Source organism: Zootoca vivipara, chromosome 1 (genome assembly GCF_963506605.1).
Source record: "Zootoca vivipara chromosome 1, rZooViv1.1, whole genome shotgun sequence".
NCBI classification, from domain to species: Eukaryota; Metazoa; Chordata; class Lepidosauria; order Squamata; family Lacertidae; genus Zootoca; species Zootoca vivipara.
The window spans coordinates 134,621,837-134,639,480 of NC_083276.1; the positions used below are offsets into that span (position 1 = coordinate 134,621,837).

The 17,644-nt window shown below is 39.9% G+C and overlaps 1 protein-coding gene across 4 annotated transcripts in view; it reads left to right on the top strand.

Moving 5' to 3' along the window:
* The window catches only part of PCNT (pericentrin), an 87,623-nt gene extending 80,397 nt beyond the window's left edge, over positions 1-7,226 (top strand). For 3 of the 4 annotated variants that reach the window (XM_060282515.1, XM_035139836.2, XM_035139842.2), the window contains exons 35-40: positions 592-756; positions 2,156-2,391; positions 3,413-3,501; positions 3,989-4,130; positions 4,812-4,918; positions 5,614-7,225. In XM_060282515.1, the coding sequence (XP_060138498.1) occupies positions 592-756; positions 2,156-2,391; positions 3,413-3,501; positions 3,989-4,130; positions 4,812-4,918; positions 5,614-5,639 (765 nt within the window). In that variant the 3' untranslated portion in view covers positions 5,640-7,225. Of the gene's footprint in view, positions 1-591; positions 757-2,155; positions 2,392-3,412; positions 3,502-3,988; positions 4,131-4,811; positions 4,919-5,613 lie in introns of all 4 variants that reach the window. The other variant, XM_060282517.1, reaches the window with a different exon arrangement.
* The last annotated feature ends 10,418 nt before the right edge of the window (positions 7,227-17,644 follow it).

Here is a 17,644-nt window from a genome sequence, read left to right on the forward strand (position 1 = left end):
TTTGACTGCTCTGCCTCATTTTCCTATCAGCATCTCTAGTTTTGTCTTCCTGCCAGCTCAAGCAGATGTCCTTGCTCCTTTTCTTTAGGCTTGCTTTTTGAGCTATCTTTAACTTTCCCTTCTCTTTATACCTTTTTACTTTTATCCTGCTCCCTCCGGACTCTTCTAGCGGTTTCCGAGCTGGAGAGTCGCCCCCAAACGCAGCTGAGTCCCCTGGTCTCCAAGGATTTTATCCTTGGGTTTCGAGGTCCGTGGAGCCCTAGCGAGACTTCTTTTTACCCTCGCAAAGCTCAGGATCGCTCAGCAGAAACGATCCCGCACTCCATTTTGATCCGTGAGCAAACCGGAAGCCCCCACACAACCTGTATCAGGCCATCAGACATTTACTCCTCATTTGCTCCTTATAGAAGCCATATGAGGAATCAGACTTTTAAAGGCTATATATATGTTCATTTCAAATTTCTGGTGCATGTTCAAATGCTTTAAATCCACCCCAGTGAGATTTCATTATATTTAAATGTTGCTGAATTTCATTGCCTATATTGTATTGAAGTTTGAAGTTTTGAACCAGTCTTTAAATGTCATGCTTAGATCAAACCTACATGTGTTATTAACTCCCTGCAAAAATCGGAAGGGACTGCTTATCAGGAGGAGAAACCTATTTTGCACAATGGCTTGCGAACAACAGAGCATGAAGAAACAAAAACTAATTTTGTGGCAGAAAATAAGCCAGCAATGTCATCTTCCAATCCGAAGGTAAAAATTTCTCTGCATATGATCTCTTCATTTGAGCTGTTCTCATGCATATCAACATTAATATATGAAGCAAAATTTAGCTGGCAATAGGAAGGGTGCTCAGAGCAGGGGTTAAGGGAATCTTGTGTTGAAAATCTTAAACTCCCAAAATGAGTATTTATTTATGTACAGATTACAACATTTAAATCCAAATAAAACATAAGATGTTTAAAATATATTTTATTAAGAAACTGGAAGCATTTCTCCTGGGCTTAATCACAAACGATATTCTTGCACATTCCTATGACAGGTTTATATGAGGGAAGGGCCCCAACCAAACAAAGGCTTTAAAGTTATTGCTAACACTTTGAGTTGGCCTACAAGCCAGTGCAGCAGATGCAGAATAGGTATAATGTAGTCTGAGCGTTTCGCTACCTTCAGCACCTAGGCTGCTGCATTCTTCATCTGCTGAAGCTTCTAAAGGAGATTCCAACTCAACATCAGGAAGAACTTTCTGATGGTAAGAGCTGTTCAACAGTGGGACGGTGTCCCTCAGAAGATGGTAGACTCTCCTTCCTTGGAGGTTTCGCAGCAGAGGTAGGATACTGTCATGGATGCTTCAGTTGAGATTCTCTTGGGTCCCTTCCAACTCTGCAATTCTTTGATTCTATGAAGTAGTTTACAAAGGTGGACCCACATAGAATGCATTGCAATAATGCATCCTGGATATAATAATATGGTCATGGATTACTGCATAGATTTGTTATGCACAGATAGGATTGCAGCTGGTGAATCACACCAAACTGATAAAATCCCAAATCTTCCCAAACTGAGAAATGGCAAAGTTGAGGGAGAATCAGCTGTTTTACCAAAAAACTGAGTTATGGCTGATCAGACCAGGGTGAGGATTGTGTAAAGTGGCATCCAAGAAGCATAGCAAAGGATAAGTTTAAAAGCTTTATTAAACAAAACACAGCAGTGGACCCTCTTAAAACTTCAAGACAACCAAGAAACAACTAAATAGTAAGTGCCATTACAACACTGAGGCACTCAAGGGGGAAGAGGAACCATTAATGAATTAGGCTGCAAGCATTCATTCATACTCACACACGATGTGTAAACATTTAACTGCTAAGAGCACATAGTCCAGAGCTTTCCAAACTTTTCATGTTGGTGACATGTTTTTTAGACATGCATTATTTCGTGACATAGTAATTCAGTTTTCCTAGCAAACCGGAGGTAAAACCAACCCCTTTCCAGTCCTGGGAGGAGAGCGGGGAGCCTTTGTGCGACACACAGTTTGGAAAGCTCTCTGTCATAGACAAATGGATTGCAGGGAGATATTGTTGAGGTAGGTACCTTTTGTAATTGGTTTCTAAATTTTCTGTAAGCTCAATGTTCTTCTCTCTTTAAAATTTAGATGCAAAAGTTATACAGGAAGTATTTGAGAGCTGAGAGCTTTAGGAAAGCTCTGGTTTATCAGAAAAAATACCTTCTGCTGCTTCTGGGTGGATTCCAAGAATGCGAGCAAGCAACCCTGTCTCTCATAGCGCGCATGGGCATCTATCCTTCTCCTGATCTCGCCGTCTCTGAATTACGGAGCCGTTCGTTTACAAAGTTCAGGTCTGCCATTAGAGTGGTGATTGCAATATCAAGGTAACCAAACACTTTTCTTCAAATATCACCAAATTGTTCCCTATTTCTACATTTCACTACACGTTATCTATTTTTTTCTTTTTAAAGAGGAATGAATAGTTCCCACTGAAACAAAAGAATTTAAATCCTCACTCAGTTGGCAAGCCATGTGTCCTAATGGAAGTGAAGATGGCATATATCCATAGTCACTCACCCAATTCCCACTGCTGAAGGCCTTTCCTTGGCATACCTGAAGCAACCAGGGGCACCTGCCAATCAAAGTGCCTTGTGAAGTGTTTAAGACTTTATATCAGATTTTCCAGGGTTTATTCCCCAGGGCCTTCACATTTGTTACCTGCTGGCCACTTTGGCCTGGCAGTGGGCACTTGCTGAGGTGGGTGGAAAGAACAAAAGAGATCAACCCATTTTCTCAGCTGTTTCACGCCCACCAGCCATGTAGAGCTGGCAGTGGGCACTGAACCAGGGGGGGGACTTTGGTAACCTTTTGTAGTACAGCACCCTGAGCAAGGCCAAAATGAATCATTTCAACGATGGGTCTTCTCAGTTTTGTGCCCCTTTGGCTCAACCTTCTAAATCTACCCACACTGCCCTAAATTCAGCGATGATGTAATGGCTTTTTTAAAAGAGAGAGAGAGAGAGAGAGAGAGAGAGAGAGAGAGAGAGAGAGAGAGAGAGAGAGAGAAAGAGAGAGATCATCTCTGTTGTTGAGCAGAGGGACTTTACTGACTTGGTGGTAGGTGGTGGGCATTCCAGTATAGTGTGTATATGACAGGGGAGGTATGTTATTTGATTGTTTGTTTGTTTGGCAAAATTGATATGTGTGGCCTGTGAAATGTAGAAATGCCCTTGATTGAGGGTGGGATGTATGTGATGTTAGTGGGGGGGAGCGTGTGGCCACCTTGTATGTTTTTCCTGGAATTTTCACAGTAAGTGTGGTGGGTAGCATTTGTACAGATTTGTGAGATCTTGCAAGTACTATGGAAACTATTTTTCACACTGATTCATGTCTTTTTGCCTCAAGGTTAAAGTTTCTGGTGAAAAAATGGCACAAAGTTGGCAGGAAAGAGATGCCGTCGGAATCTGTTTCTCCTAGCGTTAGACACAATTCATGTGAGAACTCCAAAAGAATCCTGCGGATTGATTACAAGTTATTATTTGTATATATATATTTGTGCAGAACTCAACAAACTAAACTCCTATCATAATTGTGTATACTTGTGTTCCTCTTATTTCTGAATAACCTATTATTATGCCACATATCTTTCGAAAAATATGGCTGCTTCCCTCTTGTGCAAGCAGCCACACAAACTAATGGAAATCTCTTGATTCTGGATATATGGGTGGTGATGTGGAAAGCAGGAGGTGGGAAGCCATAGGGAACGCTCAGGACTTGGGTTTGCTCATAGCAGCTCATAGTTAATAAGCTTTTAAATGTTTGGCTGCTGCAGTTGATGCACAGCTTTTACAGTAAAAGTTTTTGCTGTAGCTATATCTTACTTTTTAAAATGCACACATTCCTTCCTTCCTGCATTATAGAATTGTCTTCATTGACCATAGGTTCAGGTCTAAATGAATCACTGTATACTGTTCAACCTAGGTACCAGGGCTAGAATCGAGGTGCTAAAGCAGCACGAGGTGTTCCCAGGTGATGGAACTCAGGAAGGGAGGCACAGCGGCAGAAGCAGTCTCTCGAGTCTTGGGAACTGCTCACCTAAACCACCGCAGCAGCTGCATAACAGGTTGGTGTAGAATTTGTTTCAAATGTGGGTGTCATCCACACTCTACTTTTTTCTAACTAATGTACCATTCTGAATCATTATATAAATAAAAACTCCATTTAAGGCTTGAATTATCTATGACAGAAGCAGGGAATTTGCGGTCCTTCAGCTGCTGTTGGACTGTCTCTCACAGCATGGCCGATGGTTAGAAATGATGGGGGTTGTGATCCAACAGCACCTGGAAGACCACAAGGGGCCAATCCAAAGCTGTGAATATACTGCTCAGCTCCCTTTTATAATTAGAGTTGTACCTATCCACAAGACTGAAATACTTTTTTTCTGTTTTGGGGGGCGTGTGCGTTGCAAACAGCATTTAATACCTGCACTTCATGTTGCATCTTCCAATTATTGCTATGCTTCATGGTTTTAAAAAAAATCTAGTCTGTTGGTCAGCCAAGGAAGTTTAACCTGAATATAGCTGCAATTACTTTTTAGCATGAAAACCAGGATCTCTCAAACTTCATAGGAAAGCTGGAAAGCAGCTGGCACACACCCCCAGGCTTCGCATGGAGGGGGGTGATAGTCAGGGCCTCCCAAGTCTGTTTTGCCCTTTGTGCTTATGTCAATGTGTTTGGCTACTTTATGTACTGAGAATTTTGTGTATTGGGGAGGCTTAATGATTTTTCTATTTATGTCCTATAGCACTTACAACAGTTCTTCAGCTTCATCTAAAGATCCTGAACATTCACTAACTGAATATATTGCTCACCTGGAGGCCATTCAGCAGAGACTGGGAATTATTATGCCAGGTAAGGTAGTTTTGATTAATTTCGAGGTGTGCATTTGGCTTTCAGTCTTAAATCATGCCCAGCAACCCACATAGAGACAAAGAGCCCTTTTTTGTCGCCATGTCAAAGAAACAAACAGAGATGGCCCAAAATACTTTCAAACAGGAAATGAAAATGTAGAACTTTTTTTTTATAAAAAAAAAAGAGAGGCTGAAATGCTACACACTTATTTGGGAGTAAACCAACCTAAACTCAATAAACCTTACTTCAGAGTAAATGTGCATCATATTGCATTTGTATGTGTCCACAGCGCTAGCTCAAAGCATTGCTGCCTGAGACAAAGGAACAAGTGGTGTCTCACCATTCCATGGATTAGCTGTTCAATGCCATAAACATGACAGCATCTTCCGCTGTACCTGAGGCCAGCAGGCTAGTTTGGGGCAGATCACACGCCTCTGCCTTCCAGCACTTCCACTGCTCCCTGTTCTGAAGCAGCTGCCCCACTTCCTATTGAGAGGGAGGGCTGCACCTGCATGTCTAACTTGCTCTTGTATAGGTTTATATTTATATTTTAGATTATTTAAGCTTAGCTGGGAGGGATGGAGGAGTGAAGTGTCCACTGCTTCAGCAGCTTGTACCAGCACCATAGCTTTGATAAATAGTTTAACTATGATTTAAAGTGGTGTTTGAATTAACTTGAATTTGTGTTAATTTAGGACAATCTCAACAAGAGAAACTTTGAAAGTATTGAGATCACATCTTTGACATGAACTACAGAAACTTTCAGCTATTGCTTTCTTCTCCAGTGAGCAGCTTACGCAAGCAACATGTCTGCATGTACAGAATCTGTCAACACTTTTGCTCAGTTGAATAAAAGAGCCTGTGTTTGCTGTAATTTTGCATCATGTTTTTATACAAAGTATTTTTTTATAAATTTTAGTGCACTTTGGGTCTAATGCATCACGGTTTTTTATTTGGATTTATTAGGAAGTTGAGAACTGAATGTGCCATGCTGTGTTATTATTAAGACAAGTGCTTCTTTTTACTAAAATTCTAAAATAATTCAGTTGGATTTCTCACAAACCATTATTAAAAAAAACTCCTAAATCCTTACTTAGAACTATTGTGTTTGTGTTTCTTTCATCTTTATAATTTCAGTGTATTATATGTGAAACTGCATATAATCTTAGAATTGTAGAGTTGGAAGGGACCCTGAGAGTCAGTCAGTATGTTCCACTAGCAGAATCTCTCCTGATGTTGAAGTCACTGTAAACCTTTCCAATCAAGAGCCATCTTATTTGATCAACAGATTTGAGATGCATCCATTTTGTTTGTTGTCCTTTTGAGAAACTGTAATGACGTCTGTGGTATTAAGTGATATAACTGGAAGCCTGGAGTGCCCTTCCATCCCCTGCACTGCTCTTTCAGTAAATCAAACTCTGAAGTTTCCAGTCTGCCTGGTGCCAGGGCAATTCATGCCACAGATGCCTTGCAATAATATATAGATTGCAGCCAGTAATTAGCCATGCATGGCAATGGAGCAGACAGCCTTGGCAAAAGAAAATATCTATGAGGCCATGAAGTTTTCTGGATAGTACAAGGGAAGGAAACCTCTAGACATACACAGAGGGTTGTATCCCAATGACAGTCATACTCAGAGTAGACCTACTGAAATTAATAGGCATGGTGAACAGGAGCATTAATTGGGTCTACTCTTGAGTAGACATTAGTTGGGTACAACCCAGAATGCCTCCCCACACAGACACACCGAGGAGAAATGAAGTTGCCTACATGGTACAACGGAAGGAAAGCCCTTGGCATGCACAGAGTGCAATATAACTGTCGGTGCTACTGGACTTAAGTATATCAGTAAAACTGCAGTTTTTTGTCTTCCGTGATGTGATGAGAGAGCCTCACGGTGTGATCCTGGGCCTTCTGTCGTGGAAGAGGATTCCTCTTGGGAGACCTTTGTGCTGGGGTCCATCCTGGCTGGCCTTCCCTGCTAGGAGTCTGCTGCCACCTTGGAATAAAAAATGAAGAAGTTTTGACATTTGAAGTGTCCTGCTTCTTCTGGCCCTGAAGGTTTGAAGAAAAGAAGCATAAGGACAAGACAAGGTTCCTACCCAAGCTCACTCTGCCTGCATTGGACCAGTACTGGCAGTACTTGTGTATTGTGCACAACTCTTCTCACACCTTTGATGCCAATCGTGGAAAAGTTCTCTTTCTCCTTGCCCATCTATGGATTTGGTATCACTGGCACTTATCCTTGAACCCAGAGCTCCAGATGTTTGATCAGTGCTGGACAAGGATATTATTGACCTCACCTCAGAGGTCCTTTTTATTGAAGGCCTAGAGTGGATACCATTCCCCCCTCCCAATCAGACCATCTAATCTCTCCAGCACAGCTTGCCCAGGGGCTTAAGGGCATCAGTAATGTCTAGAGGTTCTTCACAATGGTTATCTGACAAGAGAGGAAGACAAAGAGATTCCTCCCAAGGTCAGGAGTCCAAGTCTCAACATTTGTGATGCCGTCATTGGGACCAGAGATCCCCACCATATACTGTACAAGGTGAGAATACTCTTCCTTTTTTAGGAGTCTATTCTTGTAAAAAAGGGGCCTGCCAGCAAAATGGGCAAGGAACTGAATCAACCCTTGCATATGAGGAGAGGACACAATGTTTGGGCTGTTCAGCTTATTTTAGACAAAAAGTGTGTAAGAAGTGAATGATAGAGGTGCATAAACTTGAATTCCCCAAATAATACTAGAACCCAAGGTCATTCAAGTAAGTTGGGCAGACAAGTTAAACAATGGGATTCACTGTCGTAAGATGCAGTTATGGCCACCAACTTGGATGGCTCTAAGTGTCAAATTAATGCCCGATGAGGTTATGTATGGCTCCTAGTTATGATGGCTGTACTACCTCATGATCATGGGCAGAAGGCTTGCAAATTAAAAGTGACTGAGGAGAGCTTGGCCTCAAGCAAGTGTGCAAATGCAGGTATTTGGTCAAGGAGCAAAGGCCAGCAAAGACAAACACCTGGTCCATGTGTCTGGGAAGGGATGGGAGCTACATCCTCTTAAATGTAACACTGAGATTTAATGCCAGGACATTATCTGTTTGGAAAATGTGAACACTGCTAGAGGCACTTGGGCATCATTTAATCCTCACAGAGTGGATTTCCGTTTAATCTGGATGTCAGATTCAAGCTTTAGGAATTACAGGCTGTTTTGTGGGGGTGGGGGGTGGAAGCAACTTCCTCAGTTGGATGACAAATGAAGCTGAATACTTCTGCATTGTGCAAGAAAAAGTAAGTGATTATTTTTCCTGATACTACCATCAATTTATTCACCCTTACTAGATTTCATATTTCAGATACTTTAGGGGAAATAATCATTTTATACAAAAACAAGCACAAAATGATTTAGACTCAATTATTATATATTAATTGAATATCTGTTGACTACAAGATACTGTACTGCAATAGAGGAGCCAAAGGACTATGGCAGTGATGGGGGAACCTGTAGCCCCCCACCAGTTGCTGGACTCCAGCTCCCACCCCCTCTGACCCCTGGAGGACCACAGGGGATCGCTGCATATAATCTTCCATATGACACAGAAGAGTTGGTCCAGCAGGAACACATGAAGGAGGGAAGTGGCCAGGAGCAGCGGAGTGCCGGCCTAGTGCTCAGCTCCCCTTCTGCCCTGTGCTCCTTCCTGTTTCTGCCAGACTGACTCTCCATCCTCATTTGCCAGCAGCAGCACGGGGACATCTAAGCCTTTTGCAATCTCCCCTGCCTTTCTCCTTTGGACATTGGAGGGGGGGGGTTGTAAAAGGGTTTGGGCGAGCGTTAAAGGGATGGGGTGCAGAAGAAAAGCAGAGTGGGAAGTCTCACTGCCAAGTGCATGGAGGGAGTCAACCAGTGGAGAGGAGGGTAGCTTATTCCTTGACGCCATTAGCTTCTGATTGGAGAGCTGATGGTGGCTCTGTTGATTTATGGCTCCTTGATTTTTAAGATTTGCTTTGAGATTTCCCAGTGCAGTTTCCCAACTTTATTCAGCATCATTCAGTACCAGATATTTTGAACTGTGGTAACATCATCCCTATGGATTTCTGTGTCTCCCCCAGCCTGTCTGGGACATGGGCTGCTGCTGTGCATTTTATACATACACACACACACACACACACACACACACACACACACACACACACACACACACATTCTGCCATCCTTTCATATGTGTTAACAGATCATTTTGAATACATTTTATTTATTTCACAAAATTTATACACATTGATGGGGGGGCTCAAAGCAGTTTACAAAACAGTTAAATCAACAAAAAAAAATACAGCCCTGATTTAAAACATACAAAAGTTAAAATATTAAAACAGAATAAAATTACTTCAGTTTTCTAAGCATCTGGGTATGTTTGTCTAAACAAAATCCCTACATTTAAGCCCAGGTGCAATTCTTTGCTATCTCGTAAACTGTGGCATATACAAATTTAACAGATAAGCTTTCACATCAATATACCCATCTGAGTAACTACAAAGAGTCGCAAGCAAGAATCCCCAGTACATATGCCAATATATGTATACTGGTTCACCTCTGTGTGATTTTTCTGTACTCCAGTTCCTTAAAAGCTAGATGTCACACTATGGTTTGACCCAAATGTGCCTCTTTATACACATTTCAGATCTCAACACTCTTCCCAAGTGACTGCAGCTATAAGCAGGTGGCCAGCATAATTTTGCAACTGCTTCCATTATTAATGCTTCCTCGCTCCCTATCCTCCCGCCTTGCATGAGGCTTTCAACCTGTCTTTCTCAGCACATTGACAGCCAACCCTTTCATCCCCATCTCCGTACTTTTCCATCCGCCACTATCCATGTCCAAAGGACATTTGAAGGGGGAATCCTGGCAAGAGCCTTGGGCTGCAGCAAAGGTAAGGATGATCTGAGTGTTCAGAATTAAAAGTGAATGTTGCTGAAAGGCACTTACAGACAATTAGATAAAAACACACGCGATTGTTCCTTCAGATAACAGATATTTTCACCTGTGCTGGTGCAGTTAGTAGTTGCTAAAACACTTTAAATAATCAGCATGCATATTTGTTTCTGCTTTGTGAAGAGTTTATTGTGTTCAACATGGATATCATGGTTTTGGCCAACCGGGAAATATTTCAACTTTTAAGGACACTTGCAGACATTATTGCAATTACTGTCTACTCTCACTGAGTTTTATATAGTAAGAAACACATGCCTAAAGAACTTGCAGTTTTTATTACATTCCTCCCCCTCCTGCCACTCCTAGGTGGAGTCTGTGGTCTTGGTAGTGACAGTGCTCATTTTCTAAAGTTGACCGCAGATATTTTAAATTTATTTTGAAGCAGCTGTCAGTACCAAAGTATCATGTCTAGCCATGAAAAGGGTGGCATTAGAATCTGCAGTAGCACGGTTGTTGCTTTTATTGATGTTGTAAATAGGAGAGTGCACCAAAAGGCTATTCTACAGTGGAAAGGGTGCATGGAGCTACTGCTTTCACAGAATGTATAAAACAAACATATATGACACTTTTTCTAAAGAACTGGAGCAATGAGAGTTTGGGAAATCAGATTAATAGCCATGCAGCTCAGACCTTTACTCAGAAGTAAATCCCACTAGGGTCAATGGGACATCCAGATACATGTGCATGGAACTGCAGCCTTGATCTTTATGGTGTGAAGCAGCAGAAATAAGAGTGAGAAGCATTTGTAAATTTCTTTACAATCAGAAAACTTTGAAATGTGTTCTGCAGTTTTGATTTCAAGTACAGTATTCCATAATTCACTTGCATTTAACCAGCACATTTCTAATCAAATATGTTTCACAGTAAAGGTAAAGGGACCCCTGACCATTAGGTCCAGTTGTGACCGACTCTGGGGTTGCGGCGCTCATCTCGTGTTATTGGCCGAGGGAGCCGGCGTACAGCTTCCAGGTCATGTGGCCAGCATGACAAAGCCGCTTCTGGCAAAACCAGAGCAGCACATGGAAACGCTGTTTACATTCCCGCTGCAGCGGTACCTATTTATCTACTTACACTTTGACGTGCTTTTAAACTGCTGGGTTGGCAGGAGCTGGGACCGAGCAACGGGAGCTCACCCCATCGGGGGATTCGAACCGCTGACCTTCTGATCAACAAGCCCTAGGCTCAGTGGTTTAACCCACAGCACCACCCGCGTCACAGTAGGATAACAATAATCCTTCCAGAAAGTCTGGGAAATGCCCACCATGGCTGTCAATAGCAAGAAACATAATTGCATGAAACAGCGATAATTAAGCAAATTGTGGTTTTAGAAACAAGACCCTGTCCACTTCAGTGGGATTGTAAATATGTTTAAACAATGGTATTAAACTCCATTTATGCTGCAACTTGGTTTAATTTTCAGTGATCTTTTATGGGGCTTGAAGGAGATGATGTTGACTGGCCCAAGGTCATCCAGTGAGCTCCATATATGATGCCGGGATTTGAACCCTGATCTCACTGTTCAAAATCCAAAACTCTACACATTATCCCACACTGGCTTTCTCTCTTAAGATGGATCGTTCATCCTTTTAAGCTACATCCTCATCATCACTGTTTATTACAACAGTTTAATTCTAAAATAAGCTTCTAAGCCGTATAAAAACCAATTACACAAACCTCAAAATTTAAACGTCTACAGTAAAAAATATGCAATAAAACAATCCCATTAGAACAACATGGCAATTGAAACAGAAGATAGGTCACGAAATCAAGGAAATGCTTGTGTAAACGAGTGTGTCTTCAAAAGTCGGCAAAATGCAAGAACAGCTGAGGCCTCGTGAATTTCCGCAGGGTTGCATCGCACAACTGTGGTGCCAGCAGGGAAAAGGCTGCCTCCATGTTGCCACAAGTCAATAATCACACAACCAGGCTGTTCTCAGATACGTATCTGCTTTATATAAGACCCATAGTCTTGGGATAAAGCACATTTTCTGTTTGATTGTTTTAAAAGCTTTGAGGAGTGCTAGGATGTCTACTTATGCAAGAGAACTTGAGTTCTCCCTCTCCTTCCTTTGTGCTGTACACCCTCCCCAAATCTACTCTCGAGCACGGATGCCATATAGGGGAAGCCGGGGGGGGGGGGCCGTCAAATTTCTGTGGCAACTGCGTGCACCTTGTGCATGCACGCCACATGGTGTGTGCACGTCTCGTGTGCAAGCATGAATGATGTCAGTATGTTGCAAGGTGTCAGCCCCCTCAATTGTGGGGGAAAGTCTGTGCTCTTGCTCCCAAGGGTTGGGGAAACACCTAGAACAGATTTAGGGAACATGTGGGGGAAGGGAGGGAGAATGTTTCGCTGAGCAAACAGAAATCTTTGCATTGACAGAACGATCATTGGATCCCACTCTTTACAGACCCTCCAAGTGTCCCTATTTTCCTTTTTTTTAAAATAATACTTTATTAAGGTTTAAAATTAAAATACAGTCCACGCATACTCAAAGATCACAATCATACCAAACATAAATTCAAATATACAAAATCATATAAATCATAACGTACAGAATCATACAAAATCATATAAATTATAATATACAAAATCATATAAATTATATGATAGTAAAGAAAAGAAAGAAGGAGGGAGGGAAGGGGGGAAGGGTGTATTGGGAAGAGAGGGGGAAAAGAAGAAAGGGGAGGAAAAAGGAGAAGAAAGACAAATGAAGAAAGAAGAAAAGAGAAAGAGGGAAGAGAGAAAGAGGGGAAACATACATTCATCTCATCATTCTCATCCAGAAATAATCCGTAGCGATGTTATCTAAACTCCCACTAAAGACTCCCACTTATCCCTATTCTCAGATTTCTCTAGATATTATTTCCTATTACCGCATTCCCCATTGGATATAATTCAATACACATGTCCAATATCCATTTCATAAGGTATCAGATTAATAGCATTAATAACATTTAAATTGTAAAAAAAAAAGTATAATAAGATAATAAATTTCTCCTTTCCCTCATCTCCATATGTTTTATTTTCTTTTGGCTCAATACGGGATGCTAGAAGTAGACCCAAGACTTTACCATGGGGCACTGTCCCTTCATGTACTCCCCAAATTTGTCCCAATTTTGCTGAATTTTTTTTTAAGAGTGTCCTCTAATTGAATTAGTCAGGTTGTCTAAATCCAAATAACTTAATTTCTCCTGCCATTCCAATATGCTGGGTATTTCTTTCTGTTTCCAATAGGATGTGATCAGAGTTCTCGCCGCTGCTGTTGCGTACAAGAACAATGTCTCATCCTGTGGCTTAATTTTACTATCTGTAATCCCCAGCAGAAAGGATTCAGGGCTTTTCTTTATATTATATTTAAGTATTTTTTTGATTTCTTCAATAACTTGATTCCAAAAATTTTTAATTCCCTCACAGTGCCACCATGCATGTATGTATGTCCCCGTTTCCCCCCTGCACTTCCAACATAAATTATCTTTGGTCTTATACATCTTGTGAATTTTGACAGGGGTTAAGTGCCACCTATAGAACATTTTGACCATGTTCTCTCTGACTCCCTCTGAGGCTGTAAATTTCCATGTTGTTTTCCATAAACGTTCCCATTGATCAACATGTATACTTTTCCCTATGTCAATACAGTGGTACCTCGGTTTATGAACACAATTGGTTCCGGAAGTCTGTTCATAAACTGAAGCGTTCATAAACTGAAGCGAACTTTCCCATTGAAAGTAATGGAAAGTGGATTAATCCGTTCCAGACGGTCCGCGGAGTAACCGTTCATAAACTGAAGCGAACTTTCCCATTGAAAGTAATGGAAAGTGGATTAATCCATTCCAGACGGGTCCGCGGAGTACTTAAACTGAAGCGTTCATAAACTGAAACATGGGTGTAATTGGTTCGGGAAGTCTGTTCATAAACTGAAGCGTTCATAAACTGAAGCAAACTTTCCCATTAAAAGTAATAGAAAGTGAATTAATCCGTTCCAGATGGGTCCGCAGCGTTCATAAACCGAAAATTCATAAACCGAGGTGTTCATAAACCGAGGTTCCACTGTAGCCCATTTTGTCATCACCTCCTTGCCCATTTCATCTTTGGTTTCCCATTCTAGCAGCACATTATACATCTTTGAAATGATTTTGATTTCCGGTTGTATTAAATTCTTTTCCAATAAAGAGGGTTCTTCCAGAAAGCCTAATTTTTGTTTGTGTTCTTTAAATTTACTATGAATTTGGTGATATTGATACCATCCGTTTAATTGGTGTTTTATCTCCCCGTATTCTTTTAATTTAATTTCTCCTTCTCTGTCCTCTAATAGGTCCCTATAACTTCCCCTCTTTCCCCCAGAATTTAATTTTTTAACTGTGATTATTTCTATTGGTGATGCCCACCTGGGAGTTTTAGGCTCCAACAATCTTTTATATTTAGTCCAGATTTTTAAGAGAGATCTTTTGATTACATGGTTGTTGAAGTCCTTATGCACTCTGACCTTATCCTCTACCAGGTAGGCATGTCATCCAAATTTGTTCCCCACCCCTTCCAAATCTAATAATTTGTTATTTTCCAATTTAATCCATTCTTTTAACCACGCAAGGCCTGCCGCATCATGGTAGAGATTGAGGTCGGGCAATGCCAGGCCTCCTCTTGCTTTAGTATCAATCAAGAGTTTATACTTTATTCTAGCAGGTTTGTGTTTCCATATAAATTTCGTCAAATCTTTCTTCCATTGTTGGAAAATATTATTTCCTGTGCCTAAGATAGGGATCATTTGAAAAAGAAAAATCATTTTAGGGAGTATATTCATCTTTACGGCCGCGATTCTACCAAGCAGTGACAAATTTAATCGTTCCCAATTTCCCAAATCCTTTTTTATTTCTTTCCAAATTCTACAATAATTATCCTTTATTAAATTATTTGTATTGTTGGTTATCCAAATCCCAAGATATTTTGCTTTTCCACCACCTTTAGCCCCACTTTCCCTTCTAGTTGGTTAATCTCTTGTTTTGTTAGGTTTTTGGTTAACATATTTGTCTTATTGATATTTAATTTGAAACCCGATAATTTCCCGTAATCATTTATTACTTTCAATACATGGGGGATGCTTTCTATCGGTTCCTCAATTGTAATGATAATATCATCTGCGAATGCTTTTGTTTTATAAACATTTTCTCCAATTCTAATTCCTTTGGCTTCTTCCTCCTTTCTTAAATTTTCCAATAGAAACTCAAGACTCAATATGAACAAAAGTGGAGATAGAGGACAGCCTTGCCTAGTACCTCTTTGGATGTTTATCTCTCCCGAGATTTCACTATTTATTATTAATTTAGCTGTTTGGGTCTTATAAATTGCCTCTATTCCGTTGTTTATTTTTTCTCCAAATCCGAGGAAGTTCACACATTTTTTCATAAAGGTCCACGATACTCTGTCGAAGGCCTTTTCGGCGTCCAACAGTAAAAATGCAGCTTTTTTATCGATTTTTACACTAAGATATTCTAATAGGTTAATAACATTTCTTAAATTTTCATGCATGTATCTTTTCGGTAAAAAGCCCGACTGATCTTTATTTATTACATTCCCTAATACCTGCTTCATTCTGTTAGCCAATAGGTTCGCAAATATTTTGTAATCGTTGTTAAGTAAAGAAATCGGTCTGAAATTTTTAATTTGGGTATTATCTGTTCCTTGCTTAGGTATTACCGCTATATAAACCTCTTCCCATGTTTTGGGGATTTCACCATGATCAATGATTTTATTCACCAATATTCTCATAGGATCTAACAAAAAATTTTCAAACTTTTTGTAGAAGAGAGCTGGGAGCCCATCTGTTCCCGGTGATTTTCCTGATTTTGCTGTCCGAATTACCTTTTGTATTTCCAAAGATGAAAAGGGTTCATTCAACGAATTTGGTCTTTCTTTATCTATTTTTTTTTTTAATTTTGATTCCTGTAAATATCTTTCTACTTCTTGTTGATCTAACTCTTCTTCCTTGTATAGTTTTGCGTAAAATTGGACAAAAGAATCCCTGATTTCCTTAGGTTCTATTATTGCCTTCCCTTCATGTGTTAATTTGTCTATCACTCTTTATTTCTGTTTTTTCTTCAGTTGCCATGCTACATATCGGCCTGCCTTGTTCGAGAGTTCAAAATTTCTTTGTCTTAAAAATCTTATTTTATTCTCGATTTCCTTATCCAATAATTTAGAAATTTGATCTTTCAATAATTTTATGGCTCTTTTTATTTCCTCCTTCTTTTGTGTCTTAGCCTTTCCTAGTTCTGCTTCCTTCTTTGTTAATTCTTTTTCTTTTCTTTTCCAACTACCTTGGCTGATGAAAAAGCCCCTAATTACCGCCTTTCCAGCATCCCACACTACATTTGCTGATGTTCCTCGGTTTAAATTTTCATCAAAGTACTCTTTTAATACCCTTTCTGCCTTTTTTATTATATCTTCATCTTCTAATAAGAGTTCATTTAATCTCCACCGTCTGATTATCCGGTCATTCCCTTTTAATTCCATTAAAATTGGATTATGATCCGATAGACATTTTGGCAGAATTTCAATTTTTTTACATCTCATTGCTAATTCTCTAGAGGTCCAGATTAAATCAATTGTGCTTTCAGTATCATTTGGGTGGGAATAATATGTAAATTGTTTCTCAAGGGGGTGTTTATATCTCCACATGTCTCGTAAATCCAATTTTTCAATCATATTGAAATTTTTGGGGGGTAATTTCCCTTCTTTTTTCCCTACACCTTTACTCAATTTATCCATCTCTGGGGAGACCACCCCATTAAAATCTCCAAGTAGGATGATTTTTTGGTCTATAAAATCCAGTAATATTTCTTCTAATTTTTGGTAGAATTCTATTTTATTTTCATTGGGTGTGTAAAGTCCCACCACTATTATCTTTTCTGCTTTCCCTTGTATTTTCACCATAATAATTCTTCCTTCACTATCTTTATAAATTTGTTCCGGATTCAATTTCGAATTCACATATAATACGACCCCTCTTTTTTTAACTACATCCGAAGATATAAACTCCTCCCCCAGATTTTTCTTCACTAGTAGTCTGCGGTGCCTTTTGGTGATATGCGTTTCTTGTAAGCAAATTACGTCAGGTTTCCTTTTGCCCAGTAGGTGTTCAACTCTGTTTCTTTTCGTCTTATTATTAAGGCCATTAACATTCCATGTAATAAATCTTAAATCCATTTTTGAACTGGTTAAATCTTTATTCTGTCTTTATTAAATCTCCTCGTTTGGGAGTAAGAGAAATTTTAAATTAACGGGCAAAACAACGAAGAGCGAGGGAGAGAGAGTTAACTAAAAAAAACAGAACAATAAAGAGGAAAAGGAATTAGAAAAAAAATATCAATAATGGTCACAAATTTCTGCATACAATTTTAAAAATCTCTTACTATACTAGAGCTAATTGTGCCTTAAACAGAGTAGGTATCTTCCTTGTTAAATTTCCTTATTCTTCTTCACTTTCCGAACTATGTTTGTCCCCCTTAGCTTCTTTCTTATCTCCAGATTTCCCTCCCCCCCCAGGAACTTTTCATATTTCCTCCAGAACTTGTCAGCGTCTAGTTCTGTAGTCAGCTTTCTCTTACTTTGCTTGTAGGTGAAAGTAATTCCTTCAGGAAATTCCCATTTGAAGTAGATGTCATTCTTCTTTAGTGCCTCAGTCAGGAAGTTATATTTTGACCTTTTTTTCAAAAGTCTTGGTGGTATCTCTCTCATAATT